Source organism: Diorhabda sublineata, chromosome 1 (genome assembly GCF_026230105.1).
Source record: "Diorhabda sublineata isolate icDioSubl1.1 chromosome 1, icDioSubl1.1, whole genome shotgun sequence".
NCBI lineage: Eukaryota > Metazoa > Arthropoda > Insecta > Coleoptera > Chrysomelidae > Diorhabda > Diorhabda sublineata.
The window spans coordinates 15,224,757-15,245,939 of record NC_079474.1 but is presented as its reverse complement, the minus strand read 5'-3'; the positions used below and the strand labels follow the sequence as shown (position 1 = coordinate 15,245,939).

General features: G+C 32.4%; 2 protein-coding genes across 4 annotated transcripts in view; one reads left to right on the top strand and one right to left on the bottom strand.

The window, feature by feature from the left end:
- Positions 1–21,183, bottom strand: part of LOC130447141 (calexcitin-1) — a 47,945-nt gene that overhangs the window by 11,117 nt on the left and 15,645 nt on the right. The gene's annotated exons all lie outside the window — the stretch shown is intronic.
- On the top strand, positions 620–4,391 carry LOC130447130 (leucine carboxyl methyltransferase 1). Of its 2 annotated transcripts, XR_008910211.1 has the most exons (3): positions 646–803; positions 891–2,427; positions 2,659–4,391. XR_008910211.1 is itself a non-coding variant. In XM_056783791.1 (2 exons), exon 2 carries the CDS (start codon positions 898–900, stop codon positions 1,840–1,842), a length of 945 nt encoding a protein of 314 aa, XP_056639769.1. In that variant the 5' UTR covers positions 620–803; positions 891–897; the 3' UTR covers positions 1,843–4,391. The 2 variants fall into 2 exon arrangements, 1 of the variants encoding a protein (XP_056639769.1); XM_056783791.1 differs by having other exon boundaries at positions 620–803; positions 891–4,391.

Genomic DNA, 21,183 nt, shown 5'->3' with positions numbered 1-21,183 from the left:
TCCGCTTTTAAACACTTTTCGCTTTCAAAAGAACTAGTGTTGTCCTTTATTTAATTATTCAAGCCCGTTAGCTTTTAAAAACACTTCAACGTGTCGCTTTAGATAGAAGACTTTGGACCAGTCCCAAGTCGGCATAAAGTAAAAATAAAAACTAAACAAAGCATATAACACAAGCAACCAAAGCAAAAAACGAACTGTCCATATTAGAAGTATTACATCTAAATCCTAGTAGTCGTGATCGCGTATGTTTGAGGCATTTAAGTTTTTGTTTATAAATTGGGATCATATGGCATTTTAGAAAAAAAATTAATTTTCTAGTTATTTCCTACGAAATATGATCGATAATAAAATAAAATAAATATTTCGCTTATGTTTATGTTTGTCTGGATCACAAATCTCTGTACTAAAATGACAGATGAATGCAGTAAATATTTATTGCACTAGTGCAATAAAGATTCACTTTTTCCGGTAAATATAGTTCAATAAAGTTGTGTTTATTGCATGAATGTAGGAAAGAGGTGTTTACTAACTTTGTTTTGTTAACATTTATGTCAAAACATAAATAGCAACCCTTGTATATTCTGCAGATCGCATCGACAGAAATATAGTTCGCGACTGCTCAGTGTGTTGCATACGATCGAGGCGACCTACCAAAATATTATGCTGTCTACTGAACGGAACGAAGTTAGCAGATTATCGACATTAAATTTTGTCTTATCTAATATATCGTTTATTATAAAATTACAAGTGCACAAAAAGTTGTCGTCATAAATTAATTCCATACAACTGCCGTTACATTACATGTAAGTATAAAGCGAGTGACATTACAATATTGATTTTATCTTGTGCAATTCTATTACAATGGACCTAACCTCAGTTTTTTATTCTAGATAGAAAATGGGCGATGAACCTGTTATGGCAACTAACGACGATGCGAGTGAATGTAAACGAGGCGCGGTTCTTTTAGGATACTGGAACGATGATTATATTTCTTATTTTGTGAGACAAGTAGAAAAACGAGCACCCGAAATCAACAGGGGATATTACGCCAGAGTTAAAGGAATCGAAAATTTCATACAGAAATTCATTAATAAAGCGGGTAGTTCAGCGCAAATCATAAATTTCGGATCGGGTTTCGATACGCTATATTGGAAATTAAAAGATGAAGGTATACAGATAGCGAATTACGTCGAAATCGATTTTCCGCAAATTACATCAAAAAAGTGTTATTTGATAAAACGCAATAAACCGTTGCTGGATAGAATTCATAATCAAGACGGCGAAATCAAATTTAGTCAAACAGACTTACATGCCGGAAACTATCATTGTATAGGGGTCGACATGAGGAATATTCCCCAACTGGAAACGAAAATTCAACAAGCCGAAGTTAATTTCGAGCGACCAACTCTTTTTTTAGCAGAGTGTGTTTTAGTGTATATCGAAAATGATTGTGTAAATAGACTTTTAAAATGGATTTCATCCAAATTCAGTTCGGGACTTTTTGTTAATTACGAAATGTGTAACATGAATGATACTTTTGGTGAAGTTATGTTAGGAAATTTGAGAGCAAGAGGGTGTAATTTAGCAGGAATTTCACATTGTAAAAATTTGGATATGCAGAAAGCACGATTTCTCAATAACGGTTGGATGGGGTCTCAAGCATGGGATATGGTTCAAGTTTATTATGCGTTTACTGAAAGCGAAAGACATAGGATTGAAAAAATTGAGTTTTTAGATGAACAGGAACTTCTCATACAACTTTTTCAACATTATTGTGTCTGTATAGGATGGTTAAGTATTGAATTTTCTGAATTTACTTGTAGTGTTGATTCTAATTTCTAATTTTTGTTATTTAATTTTTCCCTTTGCACTTCTTGGGTATTTATAAATGAAATTACTATTTTTATAAATACAATTACTAATTTATTTCAATATTTCACTGTAGATAACACCCCAATGTCTAATTTAACAATGTATAGAGACAGATTCACATAAATATTTATCAGGGCTAAAAATTCTCATAATATAACTTTTAAATATAATTTTTTGCTTGTAAAGTAAGAGCAACAGTGGGAGATACTTTAGTGAGGATTTTTTGTTAAATAAAAAAAATAAAGAATTTTAAGACTTAGTAAAATCTTACTAGAATTCATTTAAATATCAAAATTCACCTACCATCAAAACAAACAATTGGAGTTTACAAAATGGCGGAAATTCAAATTGGTTAACGCGGTAATAGTCCGGTCAAATTATACCAAAAAATAGGAGTGAAGCTATATAAATTACTACTAAGCGGAAAAATAGTAAAATTGTTTAAAATATAATCAACATATAATTTGAAAGTTCCCCGTGATTCCCGTGTATAGAAAAAATTTTATTCATGATCAAGTTAAAAATAATTAGTTTTTCGCGATTTTCAGGGAAAAGGTAAGTTTTATCATAAAAATACCTTAGACGAAAATTGTAGATCATAAAATCTACAAAAAACGTATCAATACTTTTTTCCTACGAGCCACCGTTTCTGATATATGATGATTAAAAAACTTGTAAAAGGTGTAAATTTTTGAATCATTATATCTCAGAAACGGTGGCTTGTAGGAAAAAAACTATTGATACGTTTTTTGTAGATGATTTTATGATCTACAATTTTCGTCCAAGGTATTTTTATGATAAATCTAACTGTTATGTTGAAAATCACGAAAAACTAATTTTTTAGACCTTTGAAATTGTATAAAATTTTTTTGCATAGATAGGAATGATATTTTATTTTTAATCATATTTTAAACAATTTCACTGATTTTCAGCTTGGTGGGAATTTATGTAACTTCAAAGACTAAATTCACTGGACTAATTCACCTATCTACAGATCATGGTTTTCTGTGTTTGAAATAAAAAGAATATTTTCTCATGTTTTTCTTTTTTAATGGATTTAGTTCAATGAATCATGCCGTTACTTACCTTACCAATTGGCACTACAGCTTGAAGTGAACCTTGATCTCCTCTACAATATGCCTCCAAACTTTTTCCATTCTTTACCAACATTTCCCATCCTCAACACTCACGGTTTGGTCTGATACGGGATCTGCCTCTTTTTCTTTTCACTGGTTAATATTTCATAGATTTCTCTATTATTAAAAATTCCTTTCTACTGAGTTCTTTCTAATTCCTCTACATTTCTTGGTCCTGTAGATTTTTAACTCTGTTCTTCTTTTTATTACTTTGTTTTTTAGAATCTTCAGCTTTGCAAAAAAGCTCTTTTACCACTTTATATTATTTTTTTACATGGTTTGGTTCCGCTCGGTTTATATTTTCTTCGAAATACTTAAATTGATTGACACCTTCGAAAGTTTTACCATCTATTATCAAATCTTCCACTCTCCTACTATCTTCTGATGTTTTTTATTCATTCAATCAAACATGAGATTAAATGTAACAATTTTTTATCTCACTAAATTATATCAAAATTTGATTTCAAATTACATATACACGAATTTACGTTTTATACAATAATTGTGGCCAGAATCGAGATGTAAACGTAAAATAAAAACCATTCTATTCAATATTTCGTGATTATTTATTTTGATTTTAGGTTTCATTTAATTGAATTTTCGTTTATAAACATAAAATATTGATTTAGTCTTTATCAAAATATCATACCAAAGTAGGTCGAAAGGTCAAGATTTTATCTGTTTTTAAACGAAAATCAAAAATGGTCACTCAATCTATTTGTTGTCCTTTCTTTATTAAATCGTCCTTCATGTTCTCTTCCTTGATTTACTACCATTCTTTTATTGTCTTTATCTATAGGTCTAACGAACCAGTTTAAACATGTTTTAACTATTTCGTTTTCTATTGGTTCCCGTTTTAGTTTTTCTATATCTTATTCTATTCATCCTTTTTTTTGTTTATTACCAAGGTTTCACTTTCGAAACAGCTAAAGGATTTATTCGTGTGAGTTACTGCATTTAAATTTCAATTCAATTAATTTATATACAAATACCCAAGATATTTTATGTAAACATATCTATCTGTTTTTATTTTTTATTATAAATTTAATTATGTATCATCATTTTTTTGATTATAAATTGATGCTTAAGCTTTCGGTAGTCGCGCCAATTTTTGTTTTTAACATTAGTCGCTCTCATAGACCAGGCGACCAGACTCAAAATCACGCAGCAACTGCTGAAAGCCATTTTAGCCAAATATGATTCGCATCTTAGTGTTTACAAAATTAAAAGGAATGGTCCCGTCTAACAGACAGCGGCGCGACTAAGGGAAAGTTGAAAATACTTTTTTAATTGTTCGAAAAACTCGTCTTCTTATAAATATTATTAACACTTTGTTGTTGGTAAAAATATATTTACAAGGGCCGTTTTTTTTTCAACCTCCGATCAACTGCGAAACTCTTGCACGCACACTCCGCCATTATTGACATTCAGGCGCCAGTCGGCGTTGTGCTACAATCACGTAAACATGTCCGCCATTATTGAAGCTCCCGCCAAAAGTGAATTGCGAAGTGTGATTCGTTTTCTACAGGCTGAAGGCCGTATTTCTGCAGAAATCCATCGGAGAATGAGTTGTGTGTATGAGGAAAACTTCATGAGTGATGGTGTTGTGCGTAAATGGTGTCGAAAGTTAAAAAATAGCCGCAATGATGTACATGATGAATGGGGTCAAGGACGCAGATGACCTGGTGACGGCAACTTTCTTTGAAGAGGGTTTTGAAAAGCTTGTCCACAGATATGACAAATGTCTCAATCTCTTCGGTGATTATGTGTATCAATCTTTTGTTAATAAAATTATTGTTTAATATGAACTTGTCTTTTATTTATAGCCTATGGGAGATTGAAAAAAAAACGCCCTCGTGTTTTGTTAAGATATTTAATGGGTAGATTCGTTTAAAAAACACTCGTAGATTTATTTGAATTGGTATCTATATATTTTTTTAGATTATTTATAATGAATTTCAATGTATCATGTTACTAATTGTTAAGAAGTCTGTGATAATTAGGTGTATTTAGAAGTTTCTTTTTTGAATTTCAACCTCAGTATTGTAAAACAAAAACTGAATGAAATTGTTTTTTAATATTAAATATGTTATACATGTAACTTTTACAGTGTTCGAGCGTGTTTGTGAATCAATAAATTCTTCATTTATTTGTTTATTTTAATACCTTTTCCATACCAATTTTGACTACACAAAGTGACGAGAAACTAAGTCTTGATTCTGCATAATAAGGATGATTCCAAAAGATTGTAAAAGATTGAAATTGCTGGCGCGTTAAAAAAAATCCAATAAATCGAAAATATTGAATGAAGACATTTTAAATAAAACGGGCACATTGGAAATGTTAAACTGTCGTCTGTACACGTCCAACATGTCCAATCATTTCTCACTTATGGATCGGTCTGGCGGAAGGTTTAGCAATCGAATTATTTATCATCGGTGCTGCAGGTTTTTCTGCAACTTAGTGAACCGATTCACCTGCCAAAATTAGATGGAAAAACATGTATCCGTAAACTGAGAAAAACCGTTTTTATTTACACTGAAGCTTTCTTTCTATCTTCTTTTGGACATTGGTCGTCCGTTTTTCAGCCAGGAAAATACAATGCAATCACCACAACCCCAGACCTCCAGAGGAGCAACTCCTCTATCAGGATCAACTCCAACAAACCCTCCCATAAAAAATTTCCCTTATCTCACCTAAAAATTGTCCATCGAGTCTCACTGTTTCTCTATCGAACTATTCGTACAAACAATTACCGTCACAGATCAGGTACTTCTGAGACCATCCTCGTGTATATATATAACAATACAAAATATAAAGAAAACGCAAAATCGCTGATAAAGTTCTGATCTGGTGCATGATTTCGACAAGAGGGAGAGAGCCATTCTGAAAAATCAACTCAAAATTGGCTACATCAAAATAACATCCCTTTTGTACTAAATTAAGATACGAGGTCTGGCTATTAAATAACGAGACTGCACGCCTAGAGGGAGCCTTAGACGGGTGCAGTAAAAAACGACAAAAGTCTTCCACCATCTTTTCGAATTTTCAACGTATCAATCTCAAATTTCTCGTTAAATTGAAAAAAACTCCAGCTGAGTTCTATAAATCGTTGCAAGAGGCTTATTGGGACAATTCTCTATTTTATGCGCGTGTTTTTGAGTGGTGTAAGCGCTTTGGTGCGAGCCGAAAGAGCACTGAAGATGACCAACGCCCAGGTCGCCCTGTTACTGTTTCAGCTTCGGAAACAGTGACCAAAATCAACCGAATTATGCGTGCAGATCGTCGATTGAGCATTCGGATGATTACCGAGGCTGTAAAGGCCGATAAAGAAACGGTTAAAAAAATTTTACACAACAAAAGTTTGTGCGAAGTTGATGCCAAAAAATCTGACTCCTAACCAAAAGCTCTTGGTCAAAGGGTCTGCTCAGATTTCTTTGAAAGATTAGAAAAAGATCTGCTTTGAAAGGGACCCGATTTGAGTCGCTGGAAGCGGTGAACCAGAGCTTCTGAAGACCCTCACCAAAGACTTTTATCACTGCTTCGATTAATGGAAAAAACGTATGGAAAGGTGCGTGGCGAGAGGAGAGGAGTATATTGAAGGGGAGCGTTCGATGTAGAATAATTTTTATAATAAAACCCTTTTTCGTAACCAGTTTCGTTATTTGATAGATAGACCTCCTAACTTCAGCCCCCGAGGATTTTTGGGCACTTTTATCTCGCAAAGTGTATGATGAACGGTAGCAAACCAAAAATGGGCAATAAGTTATTAACTTTGTTAGTTACTAAGTCGTTAATTATGTCAAATATGATATTTTTATTAAAGAAACTTTTATAAAGTTGAATATTCTGTGCCAAAACTATTTAGACATACGTTTAAACTTCTTATCAAACTAGAAATAAAATTTGCGAACTTAGTTCGTTATTCAAAGCATGTTTTATCCTCGCAAGCAATCTCTTTGTTTTTTTTTTGGTCAGATATCCACCTTCAGGAATCGTTTAAAATATCGAGAGGACTTTTCTTACATATTTATTTTTCTCACGTGGCAGTTGTCTTATCAGCGTCAATATTTTTCCCTCGACTGTTTGTATCTTGAGCATTTTATATTGAAAAAGTTGTGTTTTCTAAACACGATCCCACTTTAGTCATATTTGATTAAGGTTTTTTTGGATGCGACGAAGGATTTAGCTGCAGGTACAACGTGTATTTGTAATTCAGTTATAACGATAAATTTGCATAATACGAAAACCGATTTAAGACACTAGGTTGACAATAAAATATGCCAACTGTTTCTAATTTGAATTTTATAGATTAATAAAATTGTTTTACGATATTCTATTATCAAATATATTTTGGATCGTAAAACACGTTAATTTGCGCCTCGATTATGTTTGTTGTTCCAAAGGAAAAAACAATGAGGAAATATATACATTATTTCGAAACGCGCTAAATTTATAATTACAAAACGATATGTAAATAAAATACTAGTTTAACCTTGCTTGTAACAGAAGGTAAATAGTTATTTACTCAAATAGTTTCAAGTAAATTACCAGTTAGCAATGCTGTACCTCAGGGCTCAATTTTGGGTACAGTGTAACTTGGATCTGTATCTGTTTAAACAGTGAGAAAACTTTGATCAAGTTTCTTGGTCTACATATTGACAGTGTCCTTTAATGATCTGTATATGTAGAAAACTTGGCAAAAAATAATCCTCTGATTGTTTTGCGATTAAATCTTTGTCTTAGCAGCTTGATTCTCGTATTGCTTTAACAACTGATTTCTCGTTATTCGAATCGCATCTTCGGTATGATTTGACTTTCTGGAGTTCTTCGAATCTATTTTCAAGTTACCCTATAAGAAGAAAATGTTTGGACATTCACTTAATTATACCCAATTCTAATCTGGTAAAAATTTCATCATTATCTTCAGCGTCAAAAAATTATTCGATTGAAGGTTTTTCCATTTACTAGAGAGGTCCAAGTTGTTGTATTCTTAACAGTTTACTTAAGTTGCAACTTGCAAGGTATAGTATACGAGTTTTGTGTGAAGAAGGGTTACTTTTTTAGTAAAAAGTGGGCCGTGAATCCGAGCGGAAGGCAAATCGTTAGAGGGTTACTACGATCTTAAAGAAATGGATCCCCAGAAATTACAAACGCCTGAACGAGGCGCTCTCTCTGGTTCCTTGGCGAGGTTTTATGCTTCAATTTCTTATTTATTACACTTTTTATATATGTTCAAGTTTTGACTACTTTCACGCTTTATCGAAATATGATTTGCGTATTTATATTAATCAATAAATCACCTAAAACATGAAAATAAACATAAAATCAAAATAGAAATCTGTTTTAACATAAAAAATTGATTTTTCTTTAGTTTTTACATCTCAAAAATTAATTGATTGATGGATTGTGGCAAAATTAAACAACAAAGTGCACTAACTTTAATATATTCCGAGCTTTCTAATAGTTTGTATTCATCGTCTTGGGCTAAAATATAGGAAATATGTATTATAATAATAAATGTCGTTTTAAATTGTGTTAGTTCTTGTAAATAACATTAAATTAGTAGACTTCAAAATTCGATTCTGTAAAAAATACAGTTTTTTCCACACAAATTCATTCAAATTAAAATAGGGGCGCTTTTGTTTAAGGTAGACTATCAAATTATTTTCCATGGCTGCGTTTTTTTGTTCCCGACAAAGTTGACTATAGCCTAATTCACAAATTGAACATGGATATGAAAGAATTGATTATGGATACCATAAATGATCATAAGCGGTCGAGAATAAAGGGACCAGATGATGACCTAATTCACGCGTATCTCTCAGAAAAGGAAAGAGATCGATCGATGTTACTTTCAGCAGTACGCAGATAAAAATTTTAGTTACTGTGGTCAGAGATCCAGTCCACTTTTTACAATAAACAATAACACTTTTAAATATATATCAACGGTGGAAATTAAGTCATGGAACTGATTTTTTCAATTAGTTTGATTTGAGTGCCTACATTTGCAATTAAGTGTTTTCTCCTAAACGAAACGTTCTTTCAATGCTGGAATTCGGATATTGCGATACATTTCAACTAATAGATTATAAACGTTTAAATGTTTTCTAATGTTCTAACATGATTAGTATCGAATTTAGGGACGAGAAAAAGGCGTCCAGGCAAGAACTAGCTTACTAAAATTGTTATGTGGGAAGGCACACTGTCAAGGTGGAACATTATTGTCTGTATATATTGATCTTGAACTTCTGAGTCCAGTCCAGTCCAGACCTTTCTTCTATGTTCTAAGCCTTCCATGTTTCTGGTCATTTCTGCATCGCCTACGAGTCGATTTGTTTCATATAGAATCGAGCTTCCTCGTTTTCGACGAATCTGGGCCTTATAGAAAACTAGAAGTTTTTGTGAAGCTAGAAGAAATCAGGCATCACAGGAAAATACCAGAATTCACCCTAAACCTATCCTAATCCATCGATTGCGACCTGGATGGATCGATCTTTGGGAAAGCTATCAAACCAGTCGATAAGCGAGAAAGACAAATAGTACGATATTAATTTATTTAGAAGGTTGACATGCCAAACCATGTCAAAAGCCCTCGATATGTTCTCGATGTTTGGTGCTATGGCAATAAAATAAATGATCTAATCTCAATGTGTAAACCAGAGACTCCCAAATTATTTTTTTGTAGATCACTTTGAGAATGTAACTACTTTCGGAGGTCGTATTTTCAAAACTTATGAAAAAATCGAAATTAACGATAAAAATTTGCGTAGTTTACTCTTTTGTTGACCTGTTCACCTGCACCATGATGCGAAGCACGAAGTTAATTTACTCGCATTTAAAGCTTATAAATTTGGAAACGAATAAAAACTTTATAAAAAATTGGGATATAAACGCAAAAACTGAATGCCTAGCAGTTATTAATGTGGCACCATAATTTTTTATATCAGAACTTGTAAAAAGTAATTGTCTAATAGATTTTAAAAAACGGTGTCGCATTTTGCTCAAGCTTAAGATTAGAGCGAATGGAATTTTAAATTGGAAATTTTGGTTATAATAATAAAAAACTGATGAGTTTCAAACAATCAGACAAAACAATTTTAAAACATACAACGACTTTTTTTGAAACGATTTCGAATAACTAAATAAATTGTTAACTTATTGTATTATGTAATTCTAGGGTATTTAACCTATTATACCAGGGTTGCTACTTAAGTTTTGAGATGTACAAAGAAATAAAGAACAAATATTCATAATTGAATCCATTCAGATCAATAGAATTTTGCATTTCGATGCAGGCCCCTCCAAAATTTGTGATTCGAATCAATCGGTTCGTTGACCTCGCAAATAATTGGGTGTTAAACGGCAGGTGACCCGTCATTTCGGTGTTTTGACTATTTAAAAACCTTCCCATACAGGAAACCCCAGAGTTAATAAAGAGGCCAGTCCTGGGAAGCCTAGCTTCGACGTATCTTTATTGACCCATGCGTAGGCCAAGCTACTTAACTCAGCTTCGGCCATTCCAATGATTATCCAAGCTTGGACCAGGCCTGGCCCATCGTTATCACTCCAGAGTTTTACCAAGACTGGCTTACAAGCTTGGCCCAGAGTTCTACATAGTTGGGCGAAGCTTGGGCTATTGGAACTTTCCTCTATGGGTTTTTGTTTGAACTGATGTGTGGGAGCTCGCGTTGTCGAACGATTCATCACACACAAACAAATACTGGTTTATTCTAAAAAAACAGTCGACCATTTGCTTCTAGGTGCTCGAACAACTCTTGTTGGATTTCGCTGGTCTTGAAAGATCCATACTGAGGTCTTTTGAAGCATTGCGATTGGATTTTTCCACCATTTCTTTGCTTTTTTTGAACGATTGTCAAAATATGTGATATCTAAATCTTTTTGACAGCTAAATATTCACTTTGAAAACTAACTTAAAGGGTGCTTTGATCTAAAGGAACTTTAAGTTAAAGTACCAATAAGGGTGGGTTTATGAAGCCGGCTGTTAGTAGTTTGATTAAAAACTCTATGATAGATTTGTATATAATTGTATTTTCATTTTTCACACATTTCTATTAGTTAATAATTGTGATTAATTTCATTAATAAATTCTTGTTTTATTCTGAAATTACGAGATAATTTTTTATCCGAATTTTACTATTAATAAATTGTAGAGATTGTTACCATCAAGATAGGTTATAACAAAAATTTTTTGTAGGATTTAGCAGTCTTAAAAATCATAATTCGTTTTCTTATTTTCAACTTCTTTGACTATTCATTTGGAAGTTAGTCCCATGGCGTTAAAAGTTTCAATTATTGTTCTAGTTTTGTGTGTAGTAGATTTCTGTAGAATCTTAAGTATAATAAAGAAAGAATAGTACCCAAAACGCAAATTTTTGAGAAAGTTGAGTTGTACATATCATATATTCGGTCTAATTTCATATTGAATGACCGATTTTATCATGAAACGATGTCCGACTTCCTCTATACACCCGTATACAAGTCAAAAGAATGAAAAACGTTTTCAATACACTAGCAGAATTTTCTAGATGTCAAAGACAAATTCGTTTCATTTCAACTTCAACGAGGACTTTTCTAAAACGAAAATGACTTTCGAAACATGAAAAACTCTCCTTACTTAAAAACAAATTAGGACCAAAACTTTGACGGAAGTTAAAAGATCTTTTGAAAAACCCGCTACAATAAGGTGGATCGACACTGACGGATAGCTATAGACCATTGCATCGGAATTTCGAAAGCCTTTTACAAATGATATTAGGTCCGGGAAAACGCAGAAATATAGAATTGGAATAGTGGAAATTCAAATCCCTACATGAAGTATTTGGACGAGTAAAACCATGATTAAAGAGGATTTATTTATTTGTGCTACTCCATCCACAATCATTCACTCTATTCGGAGTCGAGCGAGTCAAAAAAGTATTTAGAGTACACACACAAACTTATAATTTCTACAGAAAATAACTTTACAGACAAATCAATACTTTAACAATGAATATAAACAAAATAACGGATGAATTCGATTTATTGCAATGAACTTATATTTATTTGATCCGTATTTTGGAATCCGCTCACTACATATTGTTCTTTGGAATCTGCTGATCGTGTGGCAGTGTCAAGGACCTTTCACATATCTATATTGAGCTAAATCATCTTTATAGTTCTAGTGTGAATGCAGGATAAATGATTGAAGAGTGATTTTGTAGAGGTTCACCTCGACATGATGTTAGTTATCCAATTCTACACAAATTATTAATTATCTAGTGATAAATAAATATTTGTTACGTAAAGAAAATGGAAGAAACAGACGAAAAGTTACAAAAATATTATACTTTCTACAATGGAATGCTTGTGAGTGTTATTAAGAACACGTATACAGCTAAACATCCAGAACCATCATTTTCTGTAACTACTATCAAAATAATCAATAAAATCCCTGCCTGTAGACTCAGTAATCGTCTAATAAAAGTAAGTGGGATCAAGTATCACACTTGAACATATCTATATTGAGCTAGATTTTCTTATATCATCTTTGTAGTTTTGGTATGAACGCAGGAAAAATGATTGAAGAGTGATTTTGTAGAGGTTCACCTCGACATGATGTTAGTTATCCAATTCTGCACAAATTATTAATTATCTAGTTATAAATAAATATTGGTTACTTGGAGAAAATGCAAGAAACAGAAGAAAAGTTACAAAATATTATATTTTCTACAATGGAATGCTTGTGAGTGTTATTAAGAACACATATACAGCTAAACATCCTGAACCATCATTTTCTGTAACTACTATCAAAATAATCAATAAAATCCCTGCCTGTAGACTCAGTAATCGTCTAATAAAAGTAAGTGGGATCAAGTATCACACTTGAACATATCTATATTGAGCTAGATTTTCTTATATCATCTTTGTAGTTTTGGTATGAACGCAGGAAAAATGATTGAAGAGTGATTTTGTGGAAGTTCACCTCGACATGATGTTAGTTATCCAATTCTACACAAATTATTAATTATCTAGTTATAAATAAATATTGGTTACTTGGAGAAAATGCAAGAAACAGAAGAAAAGTTACAAAAATATTATATTTTCTACAATGGAATGCTTGTGAGTGTTATTAAGAACACATATACAGCTAAACATCCTGAACCATCATTTTCTGTAACTACTATCAAAATAATCAATAAAATCCCTGCCTGTAGACTCAGTAATCGTCTAATAAAAGTAAGTGGGATCAAGTATCACACTTGAACATATCTATATTGAGCTAGATTTTCTTATATCATCTTTGTAGTTTTGGTATGAACGCAGGAAAAATGATTGAAGAGTGATTTTGTGGAAGTTCACCTCGACATGATGTTAGTTATCCAATTTTACACAAATTATTAATTATCTAGTGATAAATAAATATTGGTTACTTGGAGAAAATGCAAGAAACAGAAGAAAAGTTACAAAAATATTATATTTTCTACAATGGAATGCTTGTGAGTGTTATTAAGAACACATATACAGCTAAACATCCTGAACCATCATTTTCTGTAACTACTATCAAAATAATCAATAAAATCCCTGCCTGTAGACTCAGTAATCGTCTAATAAAAGTAAGTGGGATCAAGTATCACACTTGAACATATCTATATTGAGCTAGATTTTCTTATATCATCTTTGTAGTTTTGGTATGAACGCAGGAAAAATGATTGAAGAGTGATTTTGTAGAGGTTCACCTCGACATGATGTTAGTTATCCAATTTTACACAAATTATTAATTATCTAGTGATAAATAAATATTGGTTACTTGGAGAAAATGCAAGAAACAGAAGAAAAGTTACAAAAATATTATACTTTCTACAATGGAATGCTTGTGAGTGTTCATAAGAACACGTATACAGCTAAACATCCGGAACCATCATTTTCTGTAACTACTATCAAAATAATCAATAAAATCCGTGCCTTTAGACTCAGTAATCGTCTAATAAAAGTAAGTGGGATCAAGTATCACACGTGAAAATTTCATTACGGTGAAATATTTGACTTGGAAGGGGGTAGCATGTATTTTGATATGTCCTCTGTAGAAGCTTGCTCTCATTAATTTGTGTACCATGTCGCTTCTTTATTCAATATCATAGGTTGAGTGTTCCTAAGCTCAATGATTACAGGCGCCAGTTGGTACTGGTTGTTGCTACAATCTGCGATTCGTTGCTACATCCTATATGACTTAGATTTGTGTCATTAGTTCTAAAATGGACTAATTGAGATCGTACCGTGGATCCTGTGATACCTATCTACCTAGGCTATTTTTCATGACCATGTCATCTTATTATTGGTATTTACGTGTTCGTGCCATAGTAGTTTTAGATCCAGAGTAATTCCTACGCTCTAAAGTACCTAAAGAAGAACATAGTTCGCTGGATCAATTGGTAATGATGAAATTGAAAAACTTTGGAATAACATATCATTAAAAAGTCTTGGGAGAGGAGATATAATAGATGTCATTATGTGTTGAACAAAGCAATTTATAGAAAATTTATAATGTATTTAAACTACAGTGCCCTTTCCATTTGCGAAGTTAATTTTCTCAAGAAATCTTCGTCGCTAAATGTCTAGTTCATTGTCGACCCTGGCTCCATAATTATTAGGTTTAATAGGTCACGTAACTGATTGGATGGCCCAATAGTGACTTAATTGGTTTCAATGATTCGAGATATTGCAAGGAGCTAATGGGAATATGCTAATACGGGCCTTGAACTGAGATATTGAACTATTCTATATCAGATTTCATATTCCATAAATACTGATTTAAACTATGGAATGTAGTAAGAAATTTCTTTATGTAAGGTTTTTAATTACACGCTTTTATTATAATTACGAACGGAACATGAAGTATCCAGTATCTGTGTAAAGTTGTTTACACCAACACTCACAATTACACTGTTTGACGCGCGTTTCGATAACCAAGTTATCGTCTTCAAAAATTAAAGGTAAATTAAGTGTGTGCTAACTTCCCAGTGTGCGAATTTATGCCAAATTTGTACGAATTCACTAATTATTTGCACAATATTACCAACTGCAGTTTTTACAAAAAAGCCGGCACTACAGGTTAGGATTTGGTCCTCTCTAGACATAAAATATCACCATTACTACAAATGCGCTTGTTGGGTGTTGAAGTTGGTAATAACGTGGGTGAATTAGCTAAAGCAGTTCACATAAACTTAAAGCCATCTTTAAGACCAAATGCTGTATACTCAGCAATAGCTTCTACAAGACCCAAATTCGTCGGTCTTTGGATTTCGTCTCCTAAACATACCTTGAGGATATTCGACTCAATCCAAAAGTTGCCTCACCTGGAGCAGTATTTGCAAGATCTACTCGAAAGGTAGACGTAGCACACAAGCAGCCAGTTAGCAACAATTTAGCTCAAGGCAATATAGCAATCTAGCTTGCGAGAGAGTTTAGAATTTCCAATCGATTTCGAAAGAAACTGATAATCGTGGTGTCAATAATAATTTAAGCCAAAGACGTATGTGTTGTTTCGATGAAGTTTGGAATAAATTTCATGAATGCGTGATGGGCTTGTAACAACTCTTGTAACGTACTATACTTTTTCTACGCCCATTTTTTTCCATTAAATAAAAAACATCGCAATTATTAAAACTTTATTATAACAAATTGTATAATGTATTGCCTACATTTAGGGGCATCATTCTTTGAATCCTAAATATATCTCGCTAATGTTAGAAGTTTTTATGTTTTTCAATTGCCTAAATTTGTGTAAATAGACCAAATAAAGTTTTACGTTAATATAAACTTGATTCTAATTTAATTAAACCAAAAAGTTTAAATTTTCTTCTCAAAACGCACGTGTATATTATGAGATCTCGTCATGCGCATGTTATTGTCAAATGTCATTTACAAGGAATGTTGACAGAGCGATTTTTGACGTTTACAAACATGGGCGTAGACAAAACACATTACACATTATACTGTATATACCTAGAATTATCTGTACAGTGTGATTTTTCATCAATTGCTTATAGTGTGTGGTATCTAAAATTATTATAAAATTAGTTAGTTATAAAATAATGTTAGTTTGATCATAGATGTTCTGAGTCTTGTCATTTTATGATTTTGTTTTCATGGAGTAATAATTTATGTCTACACTGAGAAAAAAATTGATAACCAAGTGTTTCTTCAGCCTTTTAGGTATTGAAAAAAACCATAATTGGGGTACAACGTTATATCCCAGAAACAACAATACAGTTGCCATGATTTTGTTCGTATTAGATCGCGTATATCACGACACGAGAGTTTTTTATCTTGTCGAAACAGATTCCAGACACAAGGAGTCGATGCGGACCACTTTCTAAATCCCTGCTATAGAGTATATTCTTGACGTATACCGTAAAGTTTTGTCACCGTTACGGGGACTAGACAAATGTCTTTATATTCTAAAATTTATCTCATGAATATTGTATTTATGGGAAAATAAATCATTAAAAATATGCCAGGTCATCAATTTCATCGTTCAGAAGTCTTTTGTTTGCAACAAAATTCAACTTCATTTTGTAGACGATCGGGATGAAAGAGAACGAGAATTGAAGCTCTGCCAAAATCAATTTTCATAGCTTCAGACTAATGCGAAGGAATAACGTCTTATATAGTGAGGATGGTGGGTTAGAATATATTAGAAATAATTATTTGCTGGAACAGTAGACTCATTACAAGATGCATTTGTGATATCATGAATGACTTCAATCAAAACGTGGAGGATGAGCGTCAAATCAATTACCTTCTTGATATACTCACAAAGAATTGAACTCATCCACCTCTCTTATTGAGTCGCATCTCCAATATACCCTTCTGAGGTACGTGTAGTGCGACTCAATTTGAGCTAATCTTTAAACTACAAAAGAGAGCTGTAGGACTTAATAGCAGGTCTCTCTGCAGAGAGTTCTTTCAAAGATTGAAAATTCTGACTCTTACTTCCTTATTCATCTTATTAATCCAATTTCAGAAAAGTCGTTGCACGGCTATCCACTCAGGAACGCGAAGCACGATCTTCACCTATCTACTGCACGTTCAGAATTAGTTAAGGGCTCAATATTTTACAATACAAAAAAAATGCACAATCACTTGCCAATTGAAATCGAACCGATATTATGTTTTCTCGCATTTCGCAATAATTTGAGGGCGTATTTACTGGAAAGTGTCTTTTCCTCTATAAACGACCTCTGGGCATGCTACATACTGGTTTAATTTTTGCTAATGACTTATATACTAATTATTATCTATATTTTGTTACTCATTGTGGTTTTTTTCTGTATATGGAAATTTTATTTTATTTGAATCTTTATTTAGTTATTTTTGTTTGTTTTTTAGTTTTCACAAACTTTTTGACAATAAAGCATTTCTTTGTTTTTAAACTTCGTGGTAAAGTCACAAAAAAAATTACCATTTAATAGAAGTGCAATTAGTGAATGTTAGTCTTGGCAATATGGCAAAGACGGCAATTTAACGTTTTATGCTACATCATTTAAAGCAAGAGTGCTGTGTGTCAAAAGTGTCATATGTCAACTGTCAAGAAAAAACAATTTGGACTACCAGCTTTTTAACAATAAATCATTTCTCTGTCTCTTTTTATATAATTTACTAGTGTGATAACGCGTCTTTATACTTCGTAGTCAAGACACAAAAAAATTTTACCAGGAGCTAGATCCGATGAATGAGATGGAGTTAACTCGAAGTGCAATAAGTTTATGTTAGCCATGGCAATGTAGCAAAGACGGTAATTTAACGTTTTGAGGTACAGTATTTGAAGCAAGAGTGCTGTGCGTCAAAAGTTTCATTTGTCAACTGTCAAGGAAACACAACCTGGTTTACAAGCTTTTTGACAATAAATCATTTCTCTCTCTTTTCTTATACAATTTACGCATGTGATAACGTCTTTAAACTTCGTGGTAAAGATATAAAAACAGCGTTTAAAGCAAGAGTGCTGTGCGTCAAAAGTTTCATATGTCAACTGTCAAGGAAACACAACATGGACTACAAGCTTTTTGACAACAAATCATTTCTCTCTCTTTTCTTATACAATTTACGCGTATGATAACGTCTTTAAATTTAGTAGTAAAGATACAAAAAAAATTTACCAGGAGCCAGATCTGATGAATGAGATGGATTAACTATGACAAAGTTGAAAGTGCTGTGCATCAGAAGTGTCATTTGTCAACTGTCAAGTTTCACAACTTGGACCTTTCTACTATATGAAAAAATGTAAAATCGCATTTTAGATGAAATTTGTTGAGGAGAGATTCTTACAATTAAAATAAAACAAAATTTGAAATATCTATTTATAATATTGTTCTGTACAGTTTATGGTTACAATAAAAGCACGAAAAAATGTAATAGCTCAGGTAAATTTATGAAAATTAAGTTTTGAATAAGTAATTAAGTTTTATTACTTTCTAAATTATAGAATATAGAAAAAATTTTTATAAAAAAAGCTGTATCTACAAATTTTTGAGTTTATTTAGATTCAGCTTTGGCTCTAAATGGGATTGAGTTCATCTGGTCCAAAGTTTTTTGTGAGCTTTTCTATAAACTCTGATAATAGGTGATGAGCAAATTAATTTTATTGGAGGAACCAAACTAATGCAATAAAGGAAAACAATCATTCTCTCGTCCTTAATTCTCAGTTTCCAATGCGTCAGATTGAATAGAGAATATCCACATTCTATTTGTTGTCTGAACTATTACATTGATCAAATTCGTGAGGACAGTCATACAAAAATCCTTGATCTTCATATTATCCTACAAAAAATATCGAGCATCGTCCTAACTTCGAAGTAAATGTTTTAATCCTAGAAGGTCTTGAGGAAATCTTGTTAATTTTCTCGTCACTAGTGTTTTGTTTTACATCGTTTACTCCAACTGCGTTTGAGATTAAAGTCGCTTGGGTAGAGGCAAGGGGAGATTTGATGCGTCTGCGAAATATCCGAAAGGGTTACACCAAGCAATAAAACTGACATTTATTACGTCGTGATAAATTTCCTTCTAGAATATTTTGATTATGCTATGTTACTATATATCAATTAAACTTGATTGAACAGGAAGAAGGAGCAATTCCTGTAGTTCCTCTTTAGTAACAATATTCTAAACCATCTCATTATTCTTCGAACATGAAGGGATAATTTATGGTAGTATTAAAGAATTATTCTCGCTGGAGAATAGTAAACAAGAAATTAACTTTATTTCATTCACACACCAACTTAATACTGACCTGGATTCCTATATAAATATTTATTACCCATACCTAAACTTGGTATCAACCGAAATCGGGTTCAGTTATCGATCAATACAGTCAAAGTAATAATTTTTCGTATAAAAGCGAATTGAGGACTGAGAAATGTGTTTTTAACTATGTAATCTTTAATATAACGAATCGTTTTTTTTTGTTACTCCATTTAAAAGAATCATTAAAAACGTAATCTTTCGGGTAATTAGATATTTGACACGATGTGATACTTACAAGAAATATCCTGAAAAAAATCATCCAGAAACGTTTTGTCACAGTTCTGGTAAGATTTTGTCTTAAAGGTAATGATTTCATGATAATAGATTCAGTCGTTAAGAAACCAGGACCTAAATCGTTCCTTCAAATGCACCACTTAATACAATTAATAATTTCATTACGACCGTGGTGGAAATAAATTCCAAAAGTTTGAAAAAGTGTTTTCTTTTCATTTTATGCCGCCCCGTATATATTAAATTTTATTAGATTGTCAAATAGTGGGTACAAAAGAGGTTTCTTGAGATATTATTTCTCAGATGATAATACAATCAAATTTACTAAAATAGAATGTGTTCAAGCAGTCTTCCAGGTAGAAAATTTTTTATTTGTCCTATATTTAGCTACCCAACAGAAATGTATTGTATTTTTTACGAATGCAGACGTTATTTAAGCTTTTTTAAACTCACGATATGATAAAAAATAACCCGCCTCTTTCATTAATATAAAAAAACGCGTTGGAAAGTAGGTTAAACAATTTCCAACATGTAAATCCTCGATGTGATACCAAGCTGAACAACTCATACAGAAGATAAGAGGTTATGAAAAGAAATTGGAGTGCGTTAATGCGTTACATTGCTACTTAAAAAAAGAAAGGTTCCAAAGGATGGAAGAATCTTTCTAACCGATTGGGAAAGTACCAGAACTATGATTATAGCACCACTAGATATCAAAACTGTGAAGCATTTGGGAAAAAAAGAAGAATTAAACGTGATGACTAACCGAAAGTAGATTCGCAATCATCTAGCTCAAAAGAAATGGGTAATTACCAGAGAGTGTGACATTCTTAGACAGGACCGTGGAATTTTCGCGAAACGCAGTCTGATTGAGGTTAATGTAGCAAATACCCAGGTTGCTGTTTCTGTAAAGTAGCCTGATACTGCAGCTCAGAATTTGGTTCTATCTATACATAAAATATGGCTTAATTAGCTAACACGGCTTCACAAAAGCTTGAAGCCTTTTTTCATATAATCTGTAACAACTTCTGAACCTCTGCAAAACCCAGCATACCTTAAGAATGCTGGATTCAATAGTGGGAGAGCTGGTCAGTAAGGCTCTTTCACAAGGCTGAAACTTTTTCTATACGTTATTTAATATATTTATAGTAGAAAAATCAACTTCACAAATCTGGCTTTCGAGTATATTTTTATTTAGACAATTTTGAGTATAAAAAAATTGCCAGATGATTTGCTCTGTAAAATGGATTTTCCAGGGACACGTATGATTAATTATCGGGAAAAAAATTCCTTAAGTATTGTAATTAAACAAATAAGCTTTCGTAATTGAAGAAATTACCAGTATCATGATATTTTATTATAATTAGATTTGGAAGATCGTACCAGCCGTCTTAACAACTTTCGATCCATTTTACAGATAACTTGCAATAGAGCAAATCATCTGGCAATTTTTTTTTATACTAAACATTGTCTAATTAAAAATATACTCGAAAGCCAGATTTGTGAAGTTGATTTTTCTACTTTAAATATACTAAATAACTTATAGAAAAAGTTTCAGCCTTGTGAAAGTACCTTTGTCGAAAAGTCGGCCCAAAATCTTAGATTAGAAGATTTATAAGCGATCCAGATTTGACCAAAAACT

Bases quoted from the DNA above. Each gene is read 5' to 3' on its own strand.
- LOC130447130 (XM_056783791.1), top strand. From the start codon at position 898: ATGGGCGATGAACCTGTTATGGCAACTAACGACGATGCGAGTGAATGT.